The following is a 27,879-nucleotide window of genomic DNA, read 5'->3' on the forward strand; positions in this document are numbered from 1 at the left end:
CTCACTGCAGGACGGACATGGAAAGAAAAGATGGAAGGAAAAGGTGAAATCAAAACAAGAAACAGAAACTTTCAAGAGGAAAAATGGAACAAATCCTGTTTTTAACAACCAACTGTTCTTTATGCGTCATTGATACGGGGACAATGTGTGGACGGATGTCAAACCGTCTGTCTCTTCAGCAGCAGCAGTTCAGGACCTCCACGGTTCTAATAACAACAATAAGAATAATTCTTCTGTCTCTCAGCACAAACTACAGGACGACTGCGTCCCGGTGATTTACTGAACTCCAGGAAACATCTGAGGCACATTTGAACTTCCTCTTCCTTCTTCTTCTCCTTTATCCTCGTCCTCCTGCAAGGAAACGCCTTACCTCCTCTGCTGAGTGTGTGTGTGTGTGTGTGTGGGGGGGGTTGAGACAGGATGAGACAGATGTCTCATCAGACAGAAGCCCCTCTTCAGTCTAAAATATTGGTAAAATGCCATGTTTTCCTATGTGTTTCCTTTTTGTTTCCTTTTTGTTTCCTTTTTGTTTCCTTTTTGTTTCCAGTTTGTTTCCAGTTTGTTTCCAGTTTGTTTCCAGTTTGTTTTGGTCTCATGATCATGTCAGGATGTTTTTATTCCTTCATATTTGAGGGTGAATCTTCCCGGCCTGCATGCAGTTCCTGTCCTCACCATTGAAGTGTGGGGGCGCTAGACTAAACCGTCACTTTAAATCAGACAGTCACTCAAGTTCAAACACATGAGATGAGATGAGATGAGATAAGAAACCTGCTAAATGTTGGCCTTTCTAATAAAACACAAGGTGTGTCTGAGGAGCAGCAGGTCCTGGAGCAGGTCCTGGAGCAGGTCCTGGAGCAGGTCCTGGAGCAGGTCCTGGAGCAGGTCCTGCTGCTCCGGTCTGAAGGCCTATAAACAGTATTAATGTCCAGCACCTGACGGCTCTGAGGACCTTTATTCTAACTCTGGTGGTCACCCCCCCCCCCCAGGAGGTTCAGGTCCAGCTTACCTGAAGTCCGGGTACTCAGACCCCAGGGAGACGACCTGGACCTGCAGAGCCGGGACGTCCTGCAGTTTCAGCACCTCTGCAATCTTGTTGAGAAGTTCCTTCAACCAGTTCTCCTGCGATCCCTGGGAACCCACAACATGGCCGCCGTGCAGACGGACGTCAACAATGTTTGAGAGGAAAACGTGTTTTCATAGTCGAAGTCTGAGATCTTTGAGTTCAGATCAGGAATGAAGCTGCTGGTTGAAGTAACTGCTGAGTCATGCAGAATGAACTAGTACTTGAAGTAACTGCTGAGTCATGTAGAATGAACTAGTACTTGAAGTAACTGCTGAGTCATGCAGAATGAACTAGTACTTGAAGTAACTGCTGAGTCATGTAGAATGAACTAGTACTTGAAGTAACTGCTGAGTCATGCAGAATGAACTAGTACTTGCTGAAGTAACTGCTGAGTCATGTAGAATGAACTAGTACTTGAATTAACTGCTGAGTCATGCAGAATGAACTAGTACTTGAAGTAACTGCTGAGTCATGTAGAATGAACTAGTACTTGAAGTAACTGCTGAGTCATGCAGAATGAACTAGTACTTGAAGTAACTGCTGAGTCATGTAGAATGAACTAGTACTTGCTGAAGTAACTGCTGAGTCATGTAGAATGAACTAGTACTTGCTGAAGTAACTGCTGAGTCATGTAGAATGAACTAGTACTTGAATTAACTGCTGAGTCATGCAAAATGAACTAGTACTTGAAGTAACTGCTGAGTCATGCAGAATGAACTAGTACTTGAAGAAACTGCTGAGTCATGCAGAATGAACTAGTACTTGAAGAAACTGCTGAGTCATGCAGAATGAACTAGTACTTGAAGTAACTGCTGAGTCATGCAGAATGAACTAGTACTTGAAGTAACTGCTGAGTCATGTAGAATGAACTAGTACTTGCTGAAGTAACTGCTGAGTCATGTAGAATGAACTAGTACTTGCTGAAGTAACTGCTGAGTCATGTAGAATGAACTAGTATTTGAATTAACTGCTGAGTCATGCAGAATGAACTAGTACTTGAAGTAACTGCTGAGTCATGCAGAATGAACTAGTACTTGAAGAAACTGCTGAGTCATGTAGAATGAACTAGTACTTGAAGTAACTGCTGAGTCATGTAGAATGAACTAGTACTTGCTGAAGTAACTGCTGAGTCATGTAGAATGAACTAGTACTTGAATTAACTGCTGAGTCATGCAGAATGAACTAGTACTTGAAGTAACTGCTGAGTCATGTAGAATGAACTAGTACTTGAAGTAACTGCTGAGTCATGCAGAATGAACTAGTACTTGAAGTAACTGCTGAGTCATGTAGAATGAACTAGTACTTGCTGAAGTAACTGCTGAGTCATGTAGAATGAACTAGTACTTGCTGAAGTAACTGCTGAGTCATGTAGAATGAACTAGTACTTGAATTAACTGCTGAGTCATGCAGAATGAACTAGTACTTGAAGTAACTGCTGAGTCATGCAGAATGAACTAGTACTTGAAGAAACTGCTGAGTCATGTAGAATGAACTAGTACTTGAAGTAACTGCTGAGTCATGCAGAATGAACTAGTACTTGAAGTAACTGCTGAGTCATGTAGAATGAACTAGTACTTGAAGTAACTGCTGAGTCATGCAGAATGAACTAGTACTTGAAGTAACTGCTGAGTCATGCAGAATGAACTAGTACTTGAAGTAACTGCTGAGTCATGCAGAAGAATCCCCACCATCTTGCAGAACAGAGTGTGCAGCGTCTCGGCCTCGTCCTTCACGGTGTCGTGAGCCTGGACTTGCTTCTGCTTGTCCTTCAGCTTGACGTCTCCTCTCAGCAGCCTCCGGACGTATTCCTCCATCACCTCCTGGTGGAGACGACTCACCAGCTCCTGACACCAACCAGGGGACAGGGACGGGACACTGAGTCTCCTGGAGACAGTGGGTCTCCTGGATACTTACTGTGTCCAGGAGACAGTGGGTCTCTTGGAGACAGTGTGTCTCCTGGAGACAGTGGGTCTTATGGAGACTCACTGTGTCTGGAAGACAGTGGGTCTCTTGGAGACAGTGTGTCTCCTGGAGACAGTGGGTCTTATGGAGACTCACTGTGTCTGGAAGACAGTGGGTCTTCTGGAGACAGTGTGTCTCCTGGAGACAGTGGGTCTCCTGAGACAGTGGGCTTCCAGGAGACAGTGGGTCTCCAGGAGACAGTGGTGTGTCCCTGTCTGCTGCGTCACCTGGTGGCAGGACGTCCTGCAGCCCTGCAGAGTGTCCTCCTGGGCCTCGATGGCGTCCAGCAGCTGGTGGAAGTGTCTCTTGTGCAGCCAGTCGCTGGTTCCCAACTTCTGGTAGTGAGGCTGTTTGACATAGAGACATCACAAGTCCTCCTTTAGTGTTTGTCCAGGGAGACACAGAGTGAGACCCCCCCCCCCCATCAGAGACATCACAAGTCCTCCTGTAGTGTTTGTCCAGGGAGACACAGAGTGAGACCCCCCCCATCAGAGACATCACAAGTCCTCCTTTAGTGTTTGTCCAGGGAGACACAGAGTGAGACCCCCCCCCCCCATCAGAGACATCACAAGTCCTCCTGTAGTGTTTGTCCAGGGAGACACAGAGTGAGACCCCCCCCATCAGAGACATCACAAGTCCTCCTTTAGTGTTCGTCCAGGGAGACACAGAGTGAGACCCCCCCCCATCAGAGACATCACAAGTCCTCCTTTAGTGTTTGTCCAGGGAGACACAGAGTGAGACCCCCCCCCCATCAGAGACCAACAAGACTGACTTTAGGTACTTTGTTGTGTTTTGGGGAACAAATGCAGCTTCGTGATGCAGAGAAGTAGAATAAACCAGAGTACTAGGATTTATACTACATCGATTATAGACCAGGAAGAAAAACGTCTTTAAAGCTTTTGGAATTCTACAAATGTTTTGATGAGATTTGGTCAAATCCTGCTCAGACTGAAGAACTGGTACTAGAAGAACTGGTACTAGAAGAACTGGTACTAGAAGAACTGGTGTTAGAAGAACTGGTACTAGAAGAACTGGTGTTAGAAGAGCTGGTACTAGAAGAACTGGTACTAGAAGAACTGGTATTAGAAGAACTGGTACTAGAAGAACTGGTACTAGAAGAACTGGTGTTAGAAGAACTGGTACTAGAAGAACTGGTGTTAGAAGAGCTGGTACTAGAAGAACTGGTACTAGAAGAACTGGTGTTAGAAGAGCTGGTACTAGAAGAACTGGTACTAGAAGAACTGGTGTTAGAAGAACTGGTACTAGAAGAACTGGTACTAGAAGAACTGGTGTTAGAAGAACTGGTACTAGAAGAACTGGTGTTAGAAGAGCTGGTACTAGAAGAACTGGTACTAGAAGAACTGGTATTAGAAGAACTGGTACTAGAAGAACTGGTACTAGAAGAACTGGTATTAGAAGAACTGGTACTAGAAAAACTGGTATTAGAAGAACTGGTACTAGAAGAACTGGTACTAGAAGAACTGGTACTAGAAGAACTGGTATTAGAAGAACTGGTACTAGAAGAACTGGTACTAGAAGAACTGGTGTTAGAAGAACTGGTACTAGAAGAACTGGTGTTAGAAGAGCTGGTACTAGAAGAACTGGTACTAGAAGAACTGGTGTTAGAAGAGCTGGTACTAGAAGAACTGGTACTAGAAGAACTGGTGTTAGAAGAACTGGTACTAGAAGAACTGGTACTAGAAGAACTGGTGTTAGAAGAACTGGTACTAGAAGAACTGGTGTTAGAAGAGCTGGTACTAGAAGAACTGGTACTAGAAGAACTGGTATTAGAAGAACTGGTACTAGAAGAACTGGTACTAGAAGAACTGGTATTAGAAGAACTGGTACTAGAAAAACTGGTATTAGAAGAACTGGTACTAGAAGAACTGGTACTAGAAGAACTGGTATTAGAACCAGGAGCAGTTTGAACTTCTTGTTAACATAGAAAATCTTTTACATCCAAAACAACAAAAGGCTTTTTTAATGTGCAGTGGAACTCATTCACTGTTCTTCAATGCTCTGCAGGCTGTAGCTGATAATAGACTAGATAATGAGGGTCTCAGCAGGCTGTAGCTGATAATAGACTAGATCATGAGGGTCTCTGCAGTCTGTAGCTGATAATAGACTAGATCATGAGGGTCTCTGCAGTCTGTAGCTGATAATAGACTAGATCATGAGGGTCTCAGCAGGCTGTAGCTGATAATAGACTAGATCATGAGGGTCTCAGCAGGCTGTAGCTGATAATAGACTAGATCATGAGGGTCTCAGCAGGCTGTAGCTGATAATAGACTAGATCATGAGGGTCTCAGCAGGCTGTAGCTGATAATAGACTAGATCATGAGGGTCTCAGCAGGCTGTAGCTGATAATAGACTAGATCATGAGGGTCTCTGCAGGCTGTAGCTGATAATAGACTAGATCATGAGGGTCTCAGCAGGCTGTAGCTGATAATAGACTAGATCATGAGGGTCTCTGCAGGCTGTAGCTGATAATAGACTAGATCATGAGGGTCTCAGCAGGCTGTAGCTGATAATAGACTAGATCATGAGGGTCTCTGCAGGCTGTAGCTGATAATAGACTAGATCATGAGGGTCTCAGCAGGCTGTAGCTGATAATAGACTAGATCATGAGGGTCTCTGCAGGCTGTAGCTGATAATAGACTAGATCATGAGGGTCTCAGCAGGCTGTAGCTGATAATAGACTAGATCATGAGGGTCTCAGCAGGCTGTAGCTGATAATAGACTAGATCATGAGGGTCTCTGCAGGCTGTAGCTGATAATAGACTAGATCATGAGGGTCTCTGCAGGCTGTAGCTGATAATAGACTAGATCATGAGGGTCTCAGCAGGCTGTAGCTGATAATAGACTAGATCATGAGGGTCTCTGCAGGCTGTAGCTGATAATAGACTAGATCATGAGGGTCTCAGCAGGTTTATTTACTGACGACTGACGATGTGGTGGTGCAAACGGAGCTCAGGGGTCCAGAACCATCTGATCGTCCATAAGTTCCTGTAAACGTTGTTCCAAACCCCTCAAATATACAAAAAGCAAAATATAAACACTCATTAGAAGAAGAACTGCTGCAACACTGCAGGTTCTGATGGTCTTTGAGCAGAAACAGGAAGTGGAACTCTCACCTTCAGCACTTTGTGAACTGGAGCCAAGAGAAACGCCTGTGCAGATCGTCTCATGTCCTCCAGCAGCGCCAGGCTGTCCTCCTGCAGCGTCTCTGGCACCAGACGTGTCCCCTGGACCAGGACGTCCCTGCAGACCCAACACAGACCGTCAGCTGAGAGCAGAGCTGGATTATAATCTGCTAATCTGAGGAACCTGCGTACCTGAACTGAGCCACGCAGCCGAGGTTGGCTTTGACCTGAGATCTGCTGTTTCTCCGGTTCTGCCTCATGACGTCTGCATGGAAACTCTGGAACCTGCAGAGGTGGAACCATGAGGATCAACTACAACTGGAACCAGTGAGGTTCAACTAGAACTGGAACCAGTGAGGTTTCAACTAGAACTGGAACCAGTGAGTTTCAACTAGAACTGGAACCAGTGAGTTTCAACTAGAACTGGAACCTGCAGAGGTGGAACCATGAGGATCAACTACAACTGGAACCAGTGAGGTTTCAACTAGAACTGGAACCAGTGAGGTTCAACTAGAACTGGAACCAGTGAGGTTCAACTAGAACTGGAACCAGTGAGGTTTCAACTAGAACTGGAACCAGTGAGGTTTCAACTAGAACTGGAACCAGTGAGGTTCAACTACAACTGGAACCAGTGAGGTTCAACTAGAACTGGAACCAGTGAGGTTCAACTACAACTGGAACCAGTGAGGTTTCAACTAGAACTGGAACCAGTGAGGTTTCAACTAGAACTGGAACCAGTGAGGTTCAACTACAACTGGAACCAGTGAGGTTCAACTAGAACTGGAACCAGTGAGGTTTCAACTAGAACTGGAACCAGTGAGGTTCAACTACAACTGGAACCAGTGAGGTTCAACTACAACTGGAACCAGTGAGGTTCAACTAGAACTGGAACCTGCAGAGGTGGAACCAGTGAGTTTCAACTAGAACTGGAACCAGTGAGTTTCAACTAGAACTGGAACCAGTGAGGTTTCAACTAGAACTGGAACCAGTGAGTTTCAACTACAACTGGAACCTGCAGAGGTGGAACCAGTGAGGTTTCAACTAGAACTGGAACCAGTGAGTTTCAAGTAGAACCAAACAACCCGTGGTGACGTAGCAGGTGGAGGTGGAGGTGGAGGTTACCTCTGCATGAAGCCCCCCAGGGGGCCGGAGACGGTCTGGGCTTTCAGCAGGTCTCCGACCAGAAGCTCTGCTGACGTCACCGCGGCGTGGAGCAGCTGCAGGAGGGAAGATCCTCTGTTAACAGGCTATACACTCTGTAAACAACCTTTACACTCTGTAAACAACCTTTATATTCCTCTGTAAACAACCTTTACACTCTGTAAACAAGCTTTATATTCCTCTGTAAACAACCTTTACACTCTGTAAACAACCTTTACACTCTGTAAACAAGCTTTATATTCCTCTGTAAACAACCTTTACACTCTGTAAACAAGCTTTATATTCCTCTGTAAACAACATTTACACTCTGTAAACAAGCTTTATATTCCTCTGTAAACAACATTTACACTCTGTAAACAAGCTTTATATTCCTCTGTAAACAACCTTTACACTCTGTAAACAAGCTTTATATTCCTCTGTAAACAACCTTTATATTCCTCTGTAAACAACCTTTACACTCTGTAAACAAGCTTTATATTCCTCTGTAAACAACCTTTACACTCTGTAAACAAGCTTTATATTCCTCTGTAAACAAGCTTTACACTCTGTAAACAAGCTTTATATTCCTCTGTAAACAACATTTACACTCTGTAAACAAGCTTTATATTCCTCTGTAAACAACCTTTACACTCTGTAAACAAGCTTTATATTCCTCTGTAAACAACCTTTACACTCTGTAAACAACCTTTACACTCTGTAAACAAGCTTTATATTCCTCTGTAAACAACATTTACACTCTGTAAACAAGCTTTATATTCCTCTGTAAACAACATTTACACTCTGTAAACAAGCTTTATATTCCTCTGTAAACAACCTTTACACTCTGTAAACAAGCTTTATATTCCTCTGTAAACAACCTTTACACTCTGTAAACAACCTTTACACTCTGTAAACAAGCTTTATATTCCTCTGTAAACAACCTTTACACTCTGTAAACAAGCTTTATATTCCTCTGTAAACAACCTTTACACTATGTAAACAAGCTTTATATTCCTCCGTAAACAAGCTACACACTCTGTAAACAAGCTTTATATTCCTCTGTAAACAACCTTTACACTCTGTAAACAACCTTTACACTCTGTAAACAAGCTTTATGTTCCTCTGTAAACAACCTTTACACTCTGTAAACAACCTTTACACTCTGTAAACAAGCTTTATATTCTGTAAACAAGCTTTACACTCTGTAAACAACCTTTACACTCTGTAAACAAGCTTTACACTCTGTAAACAACCTTTACACTCTGTAAACAAGCTTTATATTCTGGTAAACAACCTTTACACTCTGTAAACAAGCTTTACACTCTGTAAACAACCTTTACATTCTGTAAACAACCTTTAAACTCTGTAAACAAGCTTTACACTCTGTAAACAACCTTTACACTCTGTAAACAAGCTTTACACTCTGTAAACAAGCTTTATATTCTGTAAACAACCTTTACACTCTGTAAACAAGCTTTACACTCTGTAAACAACCTTTACACTATGTAAACAAGCTTTACACTCTGTAAACAACCTTTACACTCTGTAAATAAGCTTTACACTCTGTAAACAACCTTTACACTCTGTAAACAAGCTTTACACTCTGTAAACAAGCTTTATACTCATGTTTCATCCTCAGAACAACAAAAGAACCTCACTAACGTTACCAAATGTAAACAAAGAGCCCCTTTATTAATACTACTACCACTAATAATAAAAGTATATGTCATTTCATAAGATGACGAGAAAGAAAGCGTTGCACTTGTAAAAGAAACGATTGTGAAAGTCTGGCTGCAGTTTAAATGTGAAGAAAGATGAAAATGGAACAAAGTTTCTTTTTAAAAGTAGCAAGTGAAGGTTCAGTTTGACACTTTGATGTTCTGCAGAAGCAGAAGACTCGTTGTCCTGAAGTCATGAAGACAAAGCAGCTGGAAGGACGTCGGTCAGCAGAGGAAGGTGGAGCCGCGGTGAATCCTCCAGACACAATGTGAAACATTGCTGCCACTGGGACTCTTTCAGGACAAACAGGCTTCACCTGCAGGATGTCGAAGGCCACAGGACTGACGTAGCAGCCGTCCTCCGTCAGCGGCTCCTCCCCCCGGGCGAAGCGCTTCTTCTCCTCCTCCAGGACTCGACTCAGGAACGTCGTCACTTCGTTCTGAACAAACAACAACAACATACACCAACGTTTAGTTTCTACTTGAAGAGCGTAGAGTTAGTTAACCCTGATATGAGGGAAACTCTGAGTTGTCCTGTCCAGAACGAGCTGGATTAAGCTCAGGGTCAGTCACCATGGCAACAGACTCTAAACTGAACCTGCTGGCTGGTTTAGTCGAGGAAACCCTGTGTGTGTGTGTGTGTGTGTGTGTGTGTGTGTGTGTGTGTGTGTGTGTGTGTGTGTGTGTGTGTGTGTGTGTGTGTGTGTGTGTGTGTGTGTGTGTGTGTGTGTGTGTGATGTTCACATCATCACATTTAAACGAGTCCACACTGAGAAATGACCAGAGGACGAGTTTAAACACTATTAACTGGATCAAATGAGTTTAAAACTAATTGAACAGCCTCCGTCAATGAAAGAGTCAAATTAAGATCAAAGTGAGGCCAAACCAGAGCAAAGAGACCTGCAAGTCTTTTATTCTGAAAGGTGTTTCTATTTTGGATTTCCAGCTGCTTCCAGGATTGTTCCTCAGTCAGTCACATTTGACTCCTAATTAATCCTCGGATTAACCCTTTACCTTCCCTTCAGTGTGACGTCAGAGGATTAACCCTTTAACTTCCCTTCAGTGTGACGTCAGAGGATTAACCCTTTAACTTCCCTTCAGTGTGACGTCAGAGGATTAACCCTTTAACCCCCCCCCCCCCCCCCGGTCTGACCTGCTGCTGGTCCAGGTACTGCACCTCCAGCGGCTCCAGCAGCTCCTCCGTCAGCAGCTTCCCCAGTCCTGCAGCGTCGAGCTCAGCAGTGAACGCCTGAAGGATCCTGGAGGGGAGAGGAGAATGAGTGAATGAGTGAATGAGTGAATGAGTGAATGAGTGAATGAGTGGATGAATGAGTGGATGAATGAATGAATGAATGAATGAATGAAGCAATGTAAAGTGTCTTTGAGTGCCGAGTGGTGTCTAAAACCAACACGTTATTGTTTTCATCACTACAGAAAAACATTTGGACAAAAACAATCTAAGAATAAAAAACATCTTCATGTGAATCGTCCTGAACTCGTTTCTTTAAATGTGACTTGTTTAGTTTTATGTTCCTTCATATGTTGTTTATGTGACCTGCTGCAGGTCTGTCATGTTTACTGTTTGTTAGTGACGGTCTGTCATGTTTACTGTTTGTTAGTGACGGTCTGTCATGTTTACTGTTTGTTAGTGACGGTCTGTCATGTTTACTGTTTGTTAGTGACGGTCTGTCATGTTTACTGTTTGTTAGTGACGGTCTGTCATGTTTACTGTTTGTTAGTGACGGTCTGTCATGTTTACTGTTTGTTAGTGACGGTCTGTCATGTTTACTGTTTGTTAGTGACGGTCTGTCATGTTTACTGTTTGTTAGTGACGGCCTGTCATGTTTACTGTTTGTTAGTGACGGTCTGTCATGTTTACTGTTTGTTAGTGACGGTCTGTCATGTTTACTGTTTGTTAGTGACGGTCTGTCATGTTTACTGTTTGTTAGTGACGGTCTGTCATGTTTACTGTTTGTTAGTGACGGTCTGTCATGTTTACTGTTTGTTAGTGACGGTCTGTCATGTTTACTGTTTGTTAGTGACGGTCTGTCATGTTTACTGTTTGTTAGTGACGGTCTGTCATGTTTACTGTTTGTTAGTGACGGTCTGTCATGTTTACTGTTTGTTAGTGACGGTCTGTCATGTTTACTGTTTGTTAGTGACGGCCTGTCATGTTTACTGTTTGTTAGTGACGGCCTGTCATGTTTACTGTTTGTTAGTGACGGTCTGTCATGTTTACTGTTTGTTAGTGACGGTCTGTCATGTTTACTGTTTGTTAGTGACGGTCTGTCATGTTTACTGTTTGTTAGTGACGGTCTGTCATGTTTACTGTTTGTTAGTGACGGTCTGTCATGTTTACTGTTTGTTAGTGACGGTCTGTCATGTTTACTGTTTGTTAGTGACGGTCTGTCATGTTTACTGTTTGTTAGTGACGGTCTGTCATGTTTACTGTTTGTTAGTGACGGTCTGTCATGTTTACTGTTTGTTAGTGACGGTCTGTCATGTTTACTGTTTGTTAGTGACGGTCTGTCATGTTTACTGTTTGTTAGTGACGGTCTGTCATGTTTACTGTTTGTTAGTGACGGTCTGTCATGTTTACTGTTTGTTAGTGACGGCCTGTCATGTTTACTGTTTGTTAGTGACGGTCTGTCATGTTTACTGTTTGTTAGTGACGGTCTGTCATGTTTACTGTTTGTTAGTGACGGTCTGTCATGTTTACTGTTTGTTAGTGACGGTCTGTCATGTTTACTGTTTGTTAGTGACGGTCTGTCATGTTTACTGTTTGTTAGTGACGGTCTGTCATGTTTACTGTTTGTTAGTGACGGTCTGTCATGTTTACTGTTTGTTAGTGACGGTCTGTCATGTTTACTGTTTGTTAGTGACGGTCTGTCATGTTTACTGTTTGTTAGTGACGGTCTGTCATGTTTACTGTTTGTTAGTGACGGTCTGTCATGTTTACTGTTTGTTAGTGACGGCCTGTCATGTTTACTGTTTGTTAGTGACGGCCTGTCATGTTTACTGTTTGTTAGTGACGGTCTGTCATGTTTACTGTTTGTTAGTGACGGTCTGTCATGTTTACTGTTTGTTAGTGACGGTCTGTCATGTTTACTGTTTGTTAGTGACGGTCTGTCATGTTTACTGTTTGTTAGTGACGGTCTGTCATGTTTACTGTTTGTTAGTGACGGTCTGTCATGTTTACTGTTTGTTAGTGACGGTCTGTCATGTTTACTGTTTGTTAGTGACGGTCTGTCATGTTTACTGTTTGTTAGTGACGGTCTGTCATGTTTACTGTTTGTTAGTGACGGTCTGTCATGTTTACTGTTTGTTAGTGACGGTCTGTCATGTTTACTGTTTGTTAGTGACGGTCTGTGATGTTTACTGTTTGTTAGTGACGGTCTGTCATGTTTACTGTTTGTTAGTGACGGTCTGTCATGTTTACTGTTTGTGTTCAACTTTTATTTGTTTCAAATCCTCCATCATGTTTTGTCCCGATCAGATCAATAAATAAAACAACATTAAAACCTGTTGCTCCGTTTTTACCTTTTGTTTGTTATTCTGAGGGGAGAAACTAACAGCTTTACTGCTGTAAGGTCATTTAGCACCGAGACCCTACGACGGGTAAGGCTCCTCACAGGGGTAGTACTGGTTCTACAGGTAAGGTAAGGCTCCTCACCCGGGTAGTACTGGTTCTACAGGTAAGGCAAGGCTCCTCACCGGGGTAGTACTGGTTCTACAGGTAAGGTAAGGCTCCTCACCCGGGTAGTACTGGTTCTACAGGTAAGGCAAGGCTCCTCACCGGGGTAGTACTGGTTCTACAGGTAAGGTAAGGCTCCTCACCCGGGTAGTACTGGTTCTACAGGTAAGGCAAGGCTCCTCACCTGGGGTATTCCAGGTTGACCCAGCGCAGCAGGAAGCTGCAGTCGGAGTCGGCCAGAACAAAGTCCAGCAGGCGGCTCAGCCGGCGGCTGAAGGTATGGTGGTACCGCGCGGCGTAGCGGTGACAGATGTTGTCCTCTGGAGGGTAGCAGGCCTTCAGGTGCTGCACCACCAGCAGCAGGTCCTCCTGCAGCTGCAGGCCCAGGCTGCTGATGTCCAGCTGGATGGACGACTGCGTGGCCGTAGGGCTGCGGGGCAGCGTCCGCCGGCTCTCCATGCGCTCCTCCACCAGGGCCGCCAGCCGGGCGTCGTGGAGCCTCCTCCAGCCGCTGGGCCTCCAGGGAGGGGGGGTCGCCCCCCCCCGCCTCCACAGCTGGTCCTGCCGCTCCTCCTGCTCAATGGCCCTCAAGGCCGACCGTAGGGCGACGCGCCGCGCGGCGTCCTGGCCTCCACCCAGGGACAGACTCTGCTGCACCGTCTGCAGGACCGCGTCCTCCAGACCTGCTCGGTCTCTAGAGAGCTGGACCCGGTCCTCCAGACCTGCTCGGTCTCCAGAGAGCTGGACCCGGTCCTCCAGACCTGCTCGGTCTCCAGAGAGCTGGACCCGGTCCTCCAGAGCCGCCGTGTCCCCGTACAGCAGGTTCTCTCGCTCGATGAGCAGCCGGCCGGCCTCACAGAAACTCTGGTCCTCCAGACACTGCTGAAACGTGGGAACTGCTGAGAGGACAAACAAACAAACAAACAAACAAACAAACAAACAAATAAAAACCACATTCTGCAAAACGCTTCATAAGGACGAGAGAGACTGGAACCAGCAGGAGGGGAAAACTTCATGTTTTGTTTGCATTGTTTACTTTTGCTTTAGGAAGTTTGAAATGTGCAACATGACCACATTAAGTTGAACAAACTCAGAGTTTATGTAACAAAGTGTTACTTTACATGCGAAATACCATTAAGTGCAACAATTGATGCACTTTATGAAACTGAGGCCTTTGATGTCTTTCATCCTGTTAGTCTCCGGCTGATCTCAGTGTTTCCTCTGCTGATTGCTTTGTTTTCCTGCTCTTCTTCTTGGTTTTCTGTGTTTGTGACCCGGACACCAGGAAGTTCTTATTCACATGTAAATAAATGTCTCTAGATGAGTAAATAAATCCAAATCAGCAAAAAAAACAAGTCAAAATAAATAATCAATACAAGCAAAAAACATTGCAAATAGCAGAATTAACATTTGTTCTTCTTTCAGTTGAGAATCTTATTTTGAAAAATGCTGCTGACCTTTGGGTGGAGGAGTGACCTGAGGCCCTTCCTGGGTGGAGGTGTGGGCTCCATCGTGAGCTCCACCCTGATTGGTGGGACTCCTCAACAGCTTCTGAAAGCCTCTGAAGAACCTCCCTCCTGCGGACCGGGCCCCCCGGACCGGCTGGAGGTTCAGGTGCTCCAGTGACGGCGTGTCGGACTGCGAGCGGATCCTCATGTCGGCTGAGTGACGGGGCGGAGAAGCTGAGAACGATGGAGGAGGAGGAGGAGCTACACCTGCAGGGGAACATCCACCCACATGTCAGGAGACGTTCTACACCAGAACGACTCTAATGAGGCAGAAGAACCTCCTTCTGAAGACAAACGTAGAGACGAACCACCAAGACGGGACTGAGACACAGAATCTCTCATCATCAGATGAGAAACAAGAAAAACGTCTCGTCTAAGTTGGAAAATCATCAAACAACAACGAAACGATCACAATGAAACACAAAAAGGATGTGAGGAACAGAAAATGACCCTCGTGTCCAAAGACCAAGATGAGGAACAACAAAACAACATGATAGAAAATGAACCGATGCAGAAAAGATGACTGGAAGGAGGAAAGGTCAACCGGAAGACAACCAGCAGAAGCAGAGTGTGAAGAGATCAAAGGAGAAAACCAGAAGCAGTGGTTTGAGGTGAAAGGAACCAAACTGCAGCTTGAAGCTGAATGTCAGAACCAGAACAGCAACATGAGGAAAACCACAAGATGAAAGATTAACAGAAACGCTGCCGAGAGGCTAGTTTGGTGATGAAACATCCTATTGGTTCAAATCTAACTAGAGGTTGAGCCAATCATCCCAACCAAGACTCCGGAGGGTTCTGATCAATAACACGTTGATCGATCATCTCTACTGAACACTGGTGACTTTAAAAACAGCGTTTGACTTTGATGGTCTGAAGTTCTGAACTGAACTGAAACCTCGTCACTAAAGGAGCCCAGAGGCTCAAAAGCCTCATCAGAACCTCCAGGTACAACAAATAGATGCAAAACTCACTTCTAGATTGAGAAATCTAACAAAACCGCACAAATAAAGCAAAGAGCCACAAAAGGATAGTTTGGGAAAACATGAGAAAATAAAAGGATCTGCAGACGAACTCAGACGTGACTGAGTTACCAGAGACTCGGTAGTCTGGATGATCCACTGCTCTTCATCATCATCATCATCAGTAGAACATGCAGCTAGGGCTAGTTAAAGCTCTATTCTCAACCCAGAACCGACGAAGCGAGTCTCAGAGGCTTGAAAGACAAAGACGAACAGTGAAGACAGATTGTGGAAAAGCACATTGAGAAAGAATCCCAGAGGACTGAAGGAGTGGAGGCTTTTAGTAGGAACACGTGGAGACATGCAGAGCATTTCAGAGCATTTTAGAACCTCTCAGAACCTTTCAGAACCCCTCAGAACCTCTCAGAACCTTTCACAAGTTACTCACCCTCTCATAGAGACACTTCAGCTGCTCAGCGCTGGAGGGAAGGGAGGCTTTATATAGCGAGAAGCTCCGCCCACTTTGCATGACTCAGTGGAAAGTCCAAGCGCACACACACACACACACACACACACACACACACACACACACACACACACACACACACACACACACACACACACACACACACACACACACACACACACACACACACACACACACACACACACACACACACACACACACACTCTCTCTCTCGTGTGCTGGGTTGTGGTTTGGAGGCAGAAAAGTCCTCCACAGTGACGACAAGCGTTGTTGGGACATCTTGGACAAATTCAGTCAAACAAGTGAATCAACAGCAGCCGAGGGACAAAAGAAAAGTGAAGATCCTCTTCCGTCTCCACGACTCATTTACAAGCTCAAATCAACACAGTGATATTCATGAAACCTCTCAAGTCTGAGTTGTAAAACTTTGATTGTCGTTGAGTGCTGAGAAAGACGGCTTGACAAAAATCCTCTTATTATTATTATTATTATTATTATTGTTATTGTAACAGCATCCAACTCCATGTTTCTGGAGCCTTTCTTTAGCCAGGGTTAACCCTGTAGGGTTAGGTTAGGTTAGGTTAGGGTTAGGTTAGGGTTAGGTTAGGGTTAGGGTTAGGTTAGGGTTAGGGTTAGGTTAGGTTAGGTTAGGGTTAGGGTTAGGGTTACACACATATCACAACCAGATCAATGGCCTATATTCATTAATTCAGTTCACATAATTGTATTTTGTTATTTAAAAGAGCACAAGATAAAACAATATATTTCACAATTAAAATTTCTATTGAAACAATTATTGTGGTCTGGATCCTCACCAAACGTACCGAGTCTTTATTTGATCAAATCCACCAGTGGACCTTTTTATGAAGATCAGCAGTTTTTGATATATATATATATATATATATATATCCACACTGAAGGGCTCTCACTCCCAGAAGGAACAATAGCAGACATTGAGGACAGTTACAAGTACCTGGGAATACCACAGGCAAATGGCAACCTTGAACAGGCAACAAGGAAAGCGGCAACGGCCAAATACCTCCAGCGAGTGAGGCAAGTCCTAAGAAGCCAAGAACAAGTCCAGGGCAATAAACAGCTACGCCCTGCCAGTGATCAGGTACCCTGCGGGTATAATAAGGTGGCCGAAGGAAGAGATACAGACCGCAGATGTTAAGACACGAAAGCTCCTTACCATGCATGGTGGGTTCCATCCCAAATCCAGCACCTTGAGACTGTATGCTAGCCGTAAGGAAGGAGGCCGAGGACTAGTGAGCGTGAGAGCCACTATCCAGGATGAAACATCCAAGCTCCATACGTACATCAAGGACAGGGCTCCAACGGATGACATACTCAACCAAAGTCTCAGACAATGGCGAGATGAGGAGGTGCTGGAAGAGGGACCATCATGGGAGGACAAGATGAGGAGGTGCTGGAAGAGGGACCATCATGGGAGGACAAGATGAGGAGGTGCTGGAAGAGGGACCATCATGGGAGGACAAGATGAGGAGGTGCTGGAAGAGGGACCATCATGGGAGGACAAGATGAGGAGGTGCTGGAAGAGGGACCATCATGGGAGGACAAGCCCCTACATGGGATGTACCACCGGAACTTAACTGAAGTGGCTGATCTCAAGAAGTCCTACCAATGGCTAGAGGGCTGGCCTACAGGACATTGGTATATATATATATATATATATATATATATATATATATATATATATATATATATATATATATATATATATATATATATATATATATACATATATATATGTATATATACCAATGGCTAGAGGGCTGGCCTACAGGACAGCACAGAGGCCCTCATCCTGGCTGCACAGGAGCAGGCTCTGAGCACCAGAGCCATAGAAGCCCAGATCTACCACACCAGACAAGACCCAAGGTGTAGACTGTGCAAAGAGGCACCTGAGACAATCCAGCACAGAACTGCAGGGTTCAAGATGCCGGCTGGGAAGGCATACATGGAACGCCATAACCAAGTGGCTGGCAGAGTGTACCCAAACATCTGTGCGGAGTATGGTCTGGAAACCCCAAGGTCACAGTGGGAGAACCCCCCAAAGGTGGTGGAGAATGACCGATGAAGATCCTGTGGGACTTCCAGATCCAGACAGACAGGATGGTAATGGAGAACCAACCAGACATTGTGGTGGTTGATAAAGGGCAGAGGAAAGCCGTGGTGGTGGATGTAGCAATACCAAGTGATGGAACATCAGAAAGAAGGAGTACCAGGGGCTCAGAGAGGAGCTGGAGAGGCTTGGAAGGTGAAGGTGACAGTAGTGCCCTCGGGGCAGTGACCCCCAAACTGGAGGAGGGGCTACAGCAGATCCCTGGAACAACCTCGGACATCTCAGTACAGAAAAGAGGAAAGTTCTATATAGATATATATATATAGAGAGAGAGATTATAGACTCTTCTTTAAAGACAGGAAAAACCTTCCCTGCAGCTCCTCTTCCTCACTAAACAGTTCACAATGTTTCTATAGAGACCAAATGAAGACAATTCAGCTCATTGAGAGATTCTTGTTTACAGACAGACAGTTGATATTATCACCTCCTTCACTGTATGGAGGACAGAGGACGTAAGTAAAAAGATCATTTTAACAATATCTGTTTGGTTGTTTTCCTCATAGGGTTAGGGTCTCATCAAAACTAGAATTTGAGCCCTGACCTCTGACTGCAGGATCCTGAACGCTGGTCTGACCTTCATCAATCCAGCAGAGGAGCTTTGATGTCAGGATGTGAGCTGCTGCACGTTTCCTCTGAAGCTCCATGGTCTGAACATGAGAACATGAGAAGTTTGAAGGAAAATCCAGCTTCTTCTGACGGTGGCTGAACAGTGAGACGCTGCAATAACAAATCAAATCAGTTTGTTTTACTCACCTGTTCAACATTCGGTCACGTTTTATCTTCCATCACTTAAATCTGTCTTCCGTCACCACGAGGCTGTCGAGTTCAATAAATACCTCCAATGTTGAGTAACGTCCAGAACATGGAAGATTTGATATGTATTTATTTATTAATAGACACCATTACAGACACAACTCATCCTGGAATGCATGGCGCTTACAAAGACATGAAAGGGAAATTAAAAGGCTTTGAAGACCAACAGGCATTAATATAACAAAGAAATAATGCACCGAACTGGAATGTCCAGATTTCTTGTGTTTAGTTTAAACACGTCATTGTTACAGATTCTAGCAGTGACTTATTGACATTGTTGATTTTTAAATGTCTGAATATAAAACAGAATAACGAGGACACATTGCATCATAGCAGGATTTTCTGCAGTTTGTTTCATTTCAAGAATTTTGCGATAAATGGGTTTTTACTGCATTTCTTTCAAAACGACAGTAAAAGTGAAAGAGAGAAGGTTGTAGAGGAGTTTGGAGGAAGAAGAAGATGTTTGTGAAAAGAGGATGTGACAGAAACTCAAAGACCACAGAGGACGTTACCAAAAGAGGACGTGACAGGAAGTCAAAGACCACAGAGGACATTACCAAAGCTCACCTCAGCTCAGGAAAGACGGATTTGATGGAAATGAGGTGAAAAGTTCTTTCTGTCGTCCGTCTTTCTTCTAGACGTCCAAACAAAACTCAAGGCAGCAGCACAGTGGAGCCTTGTCCCATCCTAATATGGTTAGGGTAGGGTATGGTTAGGGTAGGGTTAGGGTTGGGGTCGGGTCAGGGTTAATGTGGGTCTGGGTTAGGGTTAGGGTAATGGTAGGGTTAGGGTTAGGGTCCAACATCTCCGTCCGAACTCCTTGTTTGTCAACTTTCTCTTCCCCCCGTGATGTCATCCAGGGATCAAAGTAAAGAAGAGGGACAAGGAAAGGAGGGAGGTGAGGGACCCCCCGGTGGTCCTAGCTGTCCGGCCACAGGACAGGAGGTGAGGGACCCCCCCAGTGGTCCTAGCTGTCCGGCCGCAGGACGGCGAGGCAGAAGACAGGCAGGCTGGACAGACAGTCTGAGTGGACGGTGACCTGCATGTCTCTGAACAAGACGCGCTGGTGGACCAGGTCGTCTGTCTTCATGTCCCTCTGCAGGACGGCGAGTCTCTGGAGGATCAGCCGGTGCTCCCGTCCCCTCAGGAGGCCCCTGAAGTCCAGGAGGGCCACCAGGTGCTTCCTGCTGCAGGACAACATCAAAGACAAGATCAAAGCAATCTCAACCATCTGTGTTCAATAGAGGGAATTAGGTGTATTGATCTATTAGGTGTATTGATATATTAGGTGTATTGATCTATTAGGTGTATTGATCTATTAGGTGTATTGATCTATTAGGTGTATTGATATATTAGGTGTATTGATCTCTTAGTCTCTCAACTGGAGGGTTGCAGGTTTGATTCCCACCTCCCCGTCTCCATGCTGGTGTGTCCTTGAGCAAGACCAACTGTTCCCACTGGAGTGACAGCGCCTCCTCAGTGTGGGATTAGTGATGTAACGCACTAGAAGTTCATTTATAATAATAATAATAATAATAATAATAATAATAATAATAATAATCATCATAATAATCATAATAATCATAATCACAATAATCATCATCATCATCATCATCATCATAATAATGATAATGATAATGATAATAATGATACATAGTTGTAGAAATGGCTACTGGTAGTTTTTCTGTTCAAATGTTCAAAGTCTCCAGATGGAGCAGAATTACGATATAAAAGGATTCTTGTGCTTTGATGAGACAGTTTGTGTCGGTTTTTCCCCGAACTGAAGTCAAATGAGTATTTTCAGTATAAAAGCTTCATTTCCCTGCACTGCTGTCGTCGGTCCCTGGTTCCCTGGTTGTCTGGTTGTCTGGTTCCCTGGTTCCCTGGTTCCCTGATTCTCTGGTTCTCTGGTTCCTTGGTTCCCTGGTTCCCTGATTCTCTGGTTCTCTGGTTCTCTGATTCCCTGGTTCTCTGATTCCCTGGTTCCCTGGTTCCCTGGTTCCCTGATTCTCTGGTTCTCTGGTTCCCTGGTTCTCTGATTCCCTGGTTCCCTGGTTCCCTGATTCTCTGGTTCTCTGGTTCCCTGGTTCTCTGGTTCTCTGGTTCCCTGGTTCTCTGGTTCCCTGGTTCCCTGGTTTCCTACTTCCTCATTCTTCCTGTTCGGGGTTTCCAGGTTCAATGATTAAAAGTTCGTCCAGGAAGCAGAAGAGCTTCACACTCTGAAGTCCAGTTTAACCCTTTAATGGCCTCCAGAGCAACAACATCTGGAACTGCTGGAAAACATCCAGAATCATGACATCAAAGTATAAAAAGCAAAGTCTTTGAAGTGAAGAGCAGAATGAGGAGAGGTGAATGAAGGTGAGTATTGAAGGTAAACTTGTTGACATGTGGCTCCTCGGCTGCAGGAAACCTGATCAACAAGTTACACAATAAAAGACTTTCTGCTCAGAAATAAAGTGAAAGTTCAACCTGACGACTCTTTTTCTTCCTCAAAACCTTTTGATTTCAAAACAAAGGAAACTCGTGTCTTCAACGTTTCCTCATTTCCTCTCATTCCTTCTCAAGCTTCTTGTTCTGACAATCTCAGATTAACAATCTTCATCTGGATTAATGCAACAGACCTGCTGGTTCTACTGTCTGGTTCTACTGTTCTACTGTCTGGTTCTACTGTTCTACTGACCTGTTCTACTGTCTGGTTCTCCTGTTCTACTGTCTGGTTCTACTGTCTGGTTCTACTGTTCTGAAGCTGTTTTGAAGCTGTTCTACTGACCTGAAGCTGTTCTACTGTCTTGTTCTGCTGTCCTGAAGCTGTTCCACTGTTCCACTGTTCCGCGGTATCCTGGGCCTTACCTGAAGTCGGGGTACTGCTCCACCATAGGCTGCAGGTGGTTCTTGATCAGGTTCTTGTTCTTCTGTCCGATGATGTCACTCAGGTGATCTCCCAGCAGGTGGAGCCACTCGTGACTTGATTCCTGCAGAACCCAGAGAAACCATGGAAGAGCTGCTCTGTCTGAGCACACTTAGCTTTAGCAGCTGTTAGCAATAGCAACTGTTAGCTTTAGCAGCTGTTAGCTTTAGCATCATCCATGCTTCAAGAGCAGTTAATCTGGATTACAGCCGCCATGTTTAGTACGAGAGAACGAATAAATTCTTTATTAGAGATTGTTGGTAGTTTAGATCAGCTGATTCTGGTTATTAGTTACTCAATCCTTTACTTTGAAGAAATGCTAATGTCAGATTATAGAGCATCTTCCTCCTCTAATCCAGATTATAGAGCATCTTCCTCCTCTAATCCAGATTATAGAGCATCTTCCTCCTCTAACTTAGTCTTTGGTTGCTAGGCGTTGTGGGGGAGGGTTTGGTTGCTAGGAGTTGTGGGGGAGGGTTGGGTTGATAGGCGTTGTGGGAGAGGGTTTGGTTGCTAGGCGTTGTGGGGGAGGGTTTGGTTGCTAGGTGTTGTGGGGGAGGGTTGGTTGCTAGGTGTTGTGGGGGAGGGTTGGGTTGCTAAGAGTTGTGGGGTTGGGTTGCTAGGCATTGTGGGGGAGGGTTTGGTTGCTAGGCGTTGTGGGGGAGGGTTGGGTTGCTAGGTGTTGTGGGGGAGGGTTTGGTTGCTAGGCGTTGTGGGGGAGGGTTTGGTTGCTAGGTGTTGTGGGGGAGGGTTGGGTTGCTAAGAGTTGTGGGGTTGGGTTGCTAGGCATTGTGGGGGAGGGTTTGGTTGCTAGGCGTTGTGGGGGAGGGTTTGGTTGCTAGGTGTTGTGGGGGAGGGTTTGGTTGCTAGGTGTTGTGGGGGAGGGTTTGGTTGCTAGGCGTTGTGGGGGAGGGTTTGGTTGCTAGGCGTTGTGGGGGAGGGTTTGGTTGCTAAGAGTTGTAGGGTTGGGTTGCTAGGTGTTGTGGGGGAGGGTTTGGTTGCTAAGAGTTGTGGGGTTGGGTTGCTAGGCGTTGTGGGGGAGGGTTGGGTTGCTAAGAGTTGTGGGGTTGGGTTGCTAGGCGTTGTGGGGGAGGGTTTGGTTGCTAGGCGTTGTGGGGGAGGGTTGGGTTGCTAAGAGTTGTGGGGTTGGGTTGCTAGGCATTGTGGGGGAGGATTTGGTTGCTAGGCGTTGTGGGGGAGGGTTGGGTTGCTAAGAGTTGTGGGGTTGGGTTGCTAGGCGTTGTGGGGGAGGGTTTGGTTGCTAGGCGTTGTGGGGGAGGGTTGGGTTGCTAGGCGTTGTGGGGGAGGGTTGGGTTGCTAGGCGTTGTGGGGGAGGGTTGGGTTGCTAGGCGTTGTGGGGGAGTTACCATGTCCTGGAAAAGCTCCCGGAGTTTGTTCCACTGGTGACGGAGTTTCTTCGCCGCCTTCTCATGTTTCTGGTTTTTACATCTGTAGTTGTTCTTCATCAGCTGGCCGACGTACTGCTGCACTACGTGGTGGTGCAGCCGGCTGGACAGGGCCTGCACACACACACACACACACACACACACACACACACACACACACACACACACACACACACACACACACACACACACACACACACACACACACACACACACACACACACACACACACACACACACACACACACACTCACTCATTAAAGCCCTGTTTCCACTGCACATAAGGTTAGCCCCCCCTCGTTCAGGGTACCAGGACCACGGAACGGGTCTGAGGTTGAGGAGCTGTCTGCTGATTGGTCAGTGGTTAACTCCACCCTCAGTGTGTTAAAGTGTCGCTGCACGAAGCCTCTGATGTCAGTGTCACTTTGCTCTGGTTGTTTTATTTTCATTACTTTGCTGCTCGACTGCAGTGTTTGTGGTGAAACAGCGACGTGAGGCAGGGGGACGGGGGGGAGGGACTTTGCATGGCGTTGGAGCTTCCTGTTAGCATAGCGCTCGCCGTGGTCTGGATGTGCGTCCGGGACACCGGAGTCTGGAGCTTTGGGCTCCGGCGCTGACCGCGCTCCGGCAGCTCCGCTTCCCTGAGGCAGTCAGCGTTCTGTTCAACCGCCGTCAGTGGCGCTATACCGCCGTCAGTGGCGCTATACCGTGGTCAGTGGTGCTATACCGCGGTCAGTGGCGCTATACCGTGGTCAGTGGTGCTATACCGTGGTCAGTGGCGCTATACCCTGGTCAGTGGCGCTATACCGTGGTCAGTGGTGCTATACCGCGGTCAGTGGCCCTATACCGTGGTCAGTGGCGCTATACCGCGGTCAGTGGCGCTATACCGTGGTCAGTGGCGCTATACCGTGGTCAGTGGCGCTATACCGCGGTCAGTGGCGCTATACCGTGGTCAGTGGTGCTATACCGCGGTCAGTGGCGCTATACCGCGGTCAGTGGCGCTATACCGTGGTCAGTGGCGCTATACGTGGTCAGTGGCGCTATACCGCGGTCAGTGGCGCTATACCGTGGTCAGTGGTGCTATACCGCGGTCAGTGGCGCTATACCGTGGTCAGTGGCGCTATACCGTGGTCAGTGGCGCTATACCGTGGTCAGTGGCGCTATACCGTGGTCAGTGGCGCTATACCGTGGTCAGTGGCGCTATACCGCGGTCAAGTGGCGCTATACCGCGGTCAGTGGCGCTATACCGCGGTCAGTGGTGCTATACCCTGGTCAGTGGCGCTATACCGCGGTCAGTGGCGCTATACCGTGGTCAGTGGCGCTATACCGTGGTCAGTGGCGCTATACCGTGGTCAGTGGTGCTATACCGTGGTCAGTGGTGCTATACCGTGGTCAGTGGCGCTATACCGCGGTCAGTGGTGCTATACCGTGGTCAGTGGTGCTATACCGTGGTCAGTGGTGCTATACCGTGGTCAGTGGCGCTATACCGTGGTCAGTGGCGCTATACCGTGGTCAGTCCTCCTCCTCCTCCCTCCCCTTCTCCTCGTCCTCCTCCTCCTCCTCCTCCCCCTCCTCCTCTTCCTCACCTGGCAGTGTGGAGGTCTCAGAAGCTTGCAGTTCTCTGCCAGAACCTCCGTCAGGTGATGGAGTTTCTCAAAGTCTTCATCGTTGGTGAGCCACTTCCTCGTCATCATCCTCCTGAGGAAGGGCTGGAAGACATGATGGAGGACAGACAAGACTCAGAGGACAGATGTTGTCAGAGGACAGATGTTGTCAGAGGACAGATGTTCTCAGAGGACAGATGTTCTCAGAGGACAGATGTTCTCAGAGGACAGATGTTCTCAGAGGACAGATGTTCTCAGAGGACAGATGTTCCCATGTTTACATGAAGCAGTAAAACAAAACCTGAAACTACAATATTTGGACGAAGCAGTTTTCTCAGGTTTTATTGATCCTGCAGGAGGAAAAGTTTCTGGGAGCCCCCCCCCCCCCCCCCCCGGGAGAACCAGAGCATCCCCCCCCCTGTGGAGAACCAGAGCGGCGCCCCCGGAGAACCAGAACAGCCCCCCCCCCCTGGAGAACCAGAGCAGCCCCCCCCCCCCTGGAGAACCAGAGCAGCCCCCCCCTGGAGAACCAGAACAGCCCCCCCTTGTGGAGAACCAGAGCAGCGCCCCCGGAGAACCAGAACAGCCCCCCCTGGAGAACCAGAGCAGCGCCCCCTGTGGAGAACCAGAACAGCGCCCCCCCCCCGGAGAACCAGAGCAACACTCCTGCCCCCCCCCCCCCCCCCCCCCCCCGTGGAGAACCAGGTGTCTTCCTTAGAGGGACTCTGGAACCAGTAGGGTCAGTTCTCTGGTACCTTGACCTGGTCCTTGAACTGGTCTTCCAGACCCTGCAGGAGCCGGACCAGCAGCAGCTGGACCTCCTTCCTGAAGTCCTCCACCTCCGCCGGACAGGAGTCCTGGTAGTCCTCCATGTGCTGCCTGCAGGACCAGAACCAGGAAGACCACATGGTCTCATTGATCCATCAACACATGAGACATTCACCCTCTTTGATCTCTACTCTTCTATGTACCTTGATGTACAAGGAATCTACCAGTGACCTACCAGTGACCTACCAGTGACCTACAAGGAATCTACCAGTGATCTACCAGTGACCTACCAGTGATCTACCAGTGACCTACAAGGAATCTACCAGTGATCTACCAGTGATCTCTGGGTGATCTACCAGTGACCAACCAGTGATCTACCAGTGACCTACCAGTGATCTACCTACCAGTGATCTCTTGGTGATCTACCAGAGATCTTCCTGCTCCTCCTCCTCCTCCCCTCCTCCTCCTCCTCCTCCTCCTCCCCCTCCCCTTCCCCCTCCTCCTCCTCCTCCTCCCCCTCCTCCTCCTCTTCCCCCTCCCCTTCCCCCTCCCCCTCCTCCTCCTCTTCCCCCTCCCCTTCCCCCTCCTCCTCCTCCTCCCCCTCCTCATCCTCCTCTTCCCCCTCCTCCTCTTCCTCCTCCTCCTCCTCCTCCTCCTCCTCCCCCTCCCCATCCCCCTCCTCCTCCTCCCCCTCCTCCTCCTCCTCCTCCTCCTCCTCCCCCTCCTCATCCTCCTCTTCCCCCTCCTCCTCTTCCTCCTCCTCCTCCCCCTCCTCCTCCTCCTCCTCCTCCCCCTCCCCTTCCCCTTCCCCCTCCTCCTCCTCCCCTTCCCCCTCCCCCTCCTCCTCCTCCTCCTCCTCCTCCTCCTCCTCCTCCTCCTCCTCCTCCTCCTCCTCCTCCTCCCCCTCCTCCTCCTCCTCCTCCTCCTCCTCCTCCTCCCCCTCCTCCTCCTCCTCCTCCTCCCCTCCTCCTCTTCCCCCTCCCCTTCCCCCTCCTCCTCCTCCTCCTCCCCCTCCCCTTCCCCCTCCTCCTCCTCCTCCTCCTCCCCCTCCTCCTCTTCCCCCTCCCCTTCCCCCTCCTCCCCCTCCCCCTCCTCCTCCTCCCCCTCCCCCTCCTCCTCCTCCTCCTCCCCCTCCTCCTCTTCCCCCTCCCCTTCCCCCTCCTCCTCCTCCTCCTCCTCTTCCCCCTCCTCCCCTCCTCCTCCTCCTCCTCCTCCTCCTCCTCCCTCCTCCTCCTCCTCCTCCTCCTCCTATCATACAGAAGTGTTTCTCTCTCATAGAACTGATTCCCAGAAGTCACATGACCTCCATTAACATGCAGCACTTGGTCTGTGCTAGCATTGGGTTAGCGTTGGGGTTGCACAGATGTTGCACAGATGTTGCACAGATGTTGCTATGAGGGTGTTTGAGTCTGCAGAGACTCATGAGGTCAAAGGTCACAGAGTCTTTTCAAGCTGCAGGAAAAACTTTTTATTTTGTTTCCCATCAAATATCTTCAAGCGTGTTGTTGTTGTTTCTTCATTATTTATAAACATATATGTTTAAATGAGTTCAATACAAGTACATTAAAGATCTAATAAATACAAATATTATATATATATATATATATATATATACATACATGAGACCTGCATGTTGCAGGTCTCATGTTGAAAGTCTCATGTTGAAAGTCTCATGTTGAAGGTCTCATGCTGAAGGTCTCATGTTGAAAGTCTCATGTTGAAAGTCTCATGTTGAAAGTCTCATGTTGCAGGTCTCATGTTGAAGGTCTCATGTTGAAGGTCTCATGTTGAAAGTCTCATGTTGCAGGTCTCATGTTGAAGGTCTCATGCTGAAAGTCTCATGTTGAAAGTCTCATGTTGAAAGTCTCATGTTGAAAGTCTCATGTTGCAGGTCTCATGTTGAAGGTCTCATGTTGAAGGTCTCATGTTGAAAGTCTCATGTTGCAGGTCTCATGTTGAAAGTCTCATGTTGCAGGTCTCATGTTGAAAGTCTCATGTTGCAGGTCTCATGCTCAGGTCTCATGCTGAAGGTCTCATGTTGCAGGTCTCATGTTGCAGGTCTCATGCTCAGGGTGGGTGTAGCAGCAGGTCATGTGACTCACTGTAAGGAGGCGAAGCTGTTGACGTAGGCGATGACGTAGCGCGTCCAGAGCAGAGCAGAGCCGCTGCAGCGGCGCCGGAACTCCGTCTCAAACCTGCAGCACATTTTAGACTGATTAGCTGCTTCACTTGTTTATGGTGGAGGGGTATGGGGGGGTGAGGAGGGGGGTGAGGGGGGGGGTGAGGGGGTGAGGGGGGTGAGGGGGGGGTGAGGGGGGAGGGTGTTGGTTCCTCTGACCCTCAGTCACTCTGGAGTTACAAACAGGAATTCTCCAAACAGCAGAAACACTCAGAGTCTAACTGGGTGATGGAAGAACTCATCTAGAACTGTTGTTGTTCAGGGTGTTACTATTCAGGGTGTTGTTGTTCAGGGTGTTACTGTTCAGGGTGTTGTTGTTCAGGGTGTTGTTGTTCAGGGTGTTACTGTTCAGGGTGTTGTTGTTCAGGGTGTTGTTGTTCA

The 27,879-nt window shown here is 47.1% G+C and overlaps 2 protein-coding genes across 3 annotated transcripts in view; both read right to left on the bottom strand.

Annotated features, from left to right (window-relative positions):
- Nucleotides 1-15,654, bottom strand: part of LOC308148615 (tumor necrosis factor alpha-induced protein 2-like) — a 16,712-nt gene extending 1,058 nt beyond the window's left edge. The window contains exons 1-12 of one of the 2 annotated variants that reach the window (XM_080522103.1): nt 15,636-15,654; nt 14,178-14,435; nt 12,905-13,616; nt 10,180-10,285; nt 9,344-9,466; nt 7,291-7,385; nt 6,361-6,453; nt 6,160-6,286; nt 3,253-3,372; nt 2,752-2,907; nt 1,007-1,128; nt 1-4 (exon numbers count right to left, since the gene is read on the bottom strand). The exon at nt 1-4 is cut by the window's left edge and continues 1,058 nt beyond it. In XM_080522103.1, coding sequence (XP_080378229.1) covers nt 1-4; nt 1,007-1,128; nt 2,752-2,907; nt 3,253-3,372; nt 6,160-6,286; nt 6,361-6,453; nt 7,291-7,385; nt 9,344-9,466; nt 10,180-10,285; nt 12,905-13,616; nt 14,178-14,376 — 1,857 coding nt within the window. In that variant the 5' untranslated portion in view covers nt 14,377-14,435; nt 15,636-15,654. Of the gene's footprint in view, nt 5-1,006; nt 1,129-2,751; nt 2,908-3,252; nt 3,373-6,159; nt 6,287-6,360; nt 6,454-7,290; nt 7,386-9,343; nt 9,467-10,179; nt 10,286-12,904; nt 13,620-14,177; nt 14,436-15,635 lie in introns of both variants that reach the window. The other variant, XM_080522102.1, reaches the window with a different exon arrangement.
- Nucleotides 15,655-18,762: 3,108 nt separating this feature from the next.
- LOC308148609 (exocyst complex component 3-like protein 4) lies at nt 18,763-27,525 on the bottom strand (the record flags this gene model as incomplete). The annotated part of the gene is made up of 6 exons (XM_080522092.1): nt 18,763-19,820; nt 21,484-21,605; nt 22,909-23,061; nt 24,534-24,656; nt 25,307-25,430; nt 27,422-27,525. The coding sequence occupies 6 exons, from the start codon at nt 27,523-27,525 to the stop codon at nt 19,601-19,603; spliced, it is 846 nt and encodes a 281-aa protein (XP_080378218.1). The 3' UTR covers nt 18,763-19,600.
- Between the last annotated feature and the right edge of the window lie 354 nt (nt 27,526-27,879).

Source organism: Blennius ocellaris, assembly GCF_963422515.1.
Source record: "Blennius ocellaris genome assembly, contig: SCAFFOLD_76, whole genome shotgun sequence".
Classification (NCBI taxonomy): domain Eukaryota; kingdom Metazoa; phylum Chordata; class Actinopteri; order Blenniiformes; family Blenniidae; genus Blennius; species Blennius ocellaris.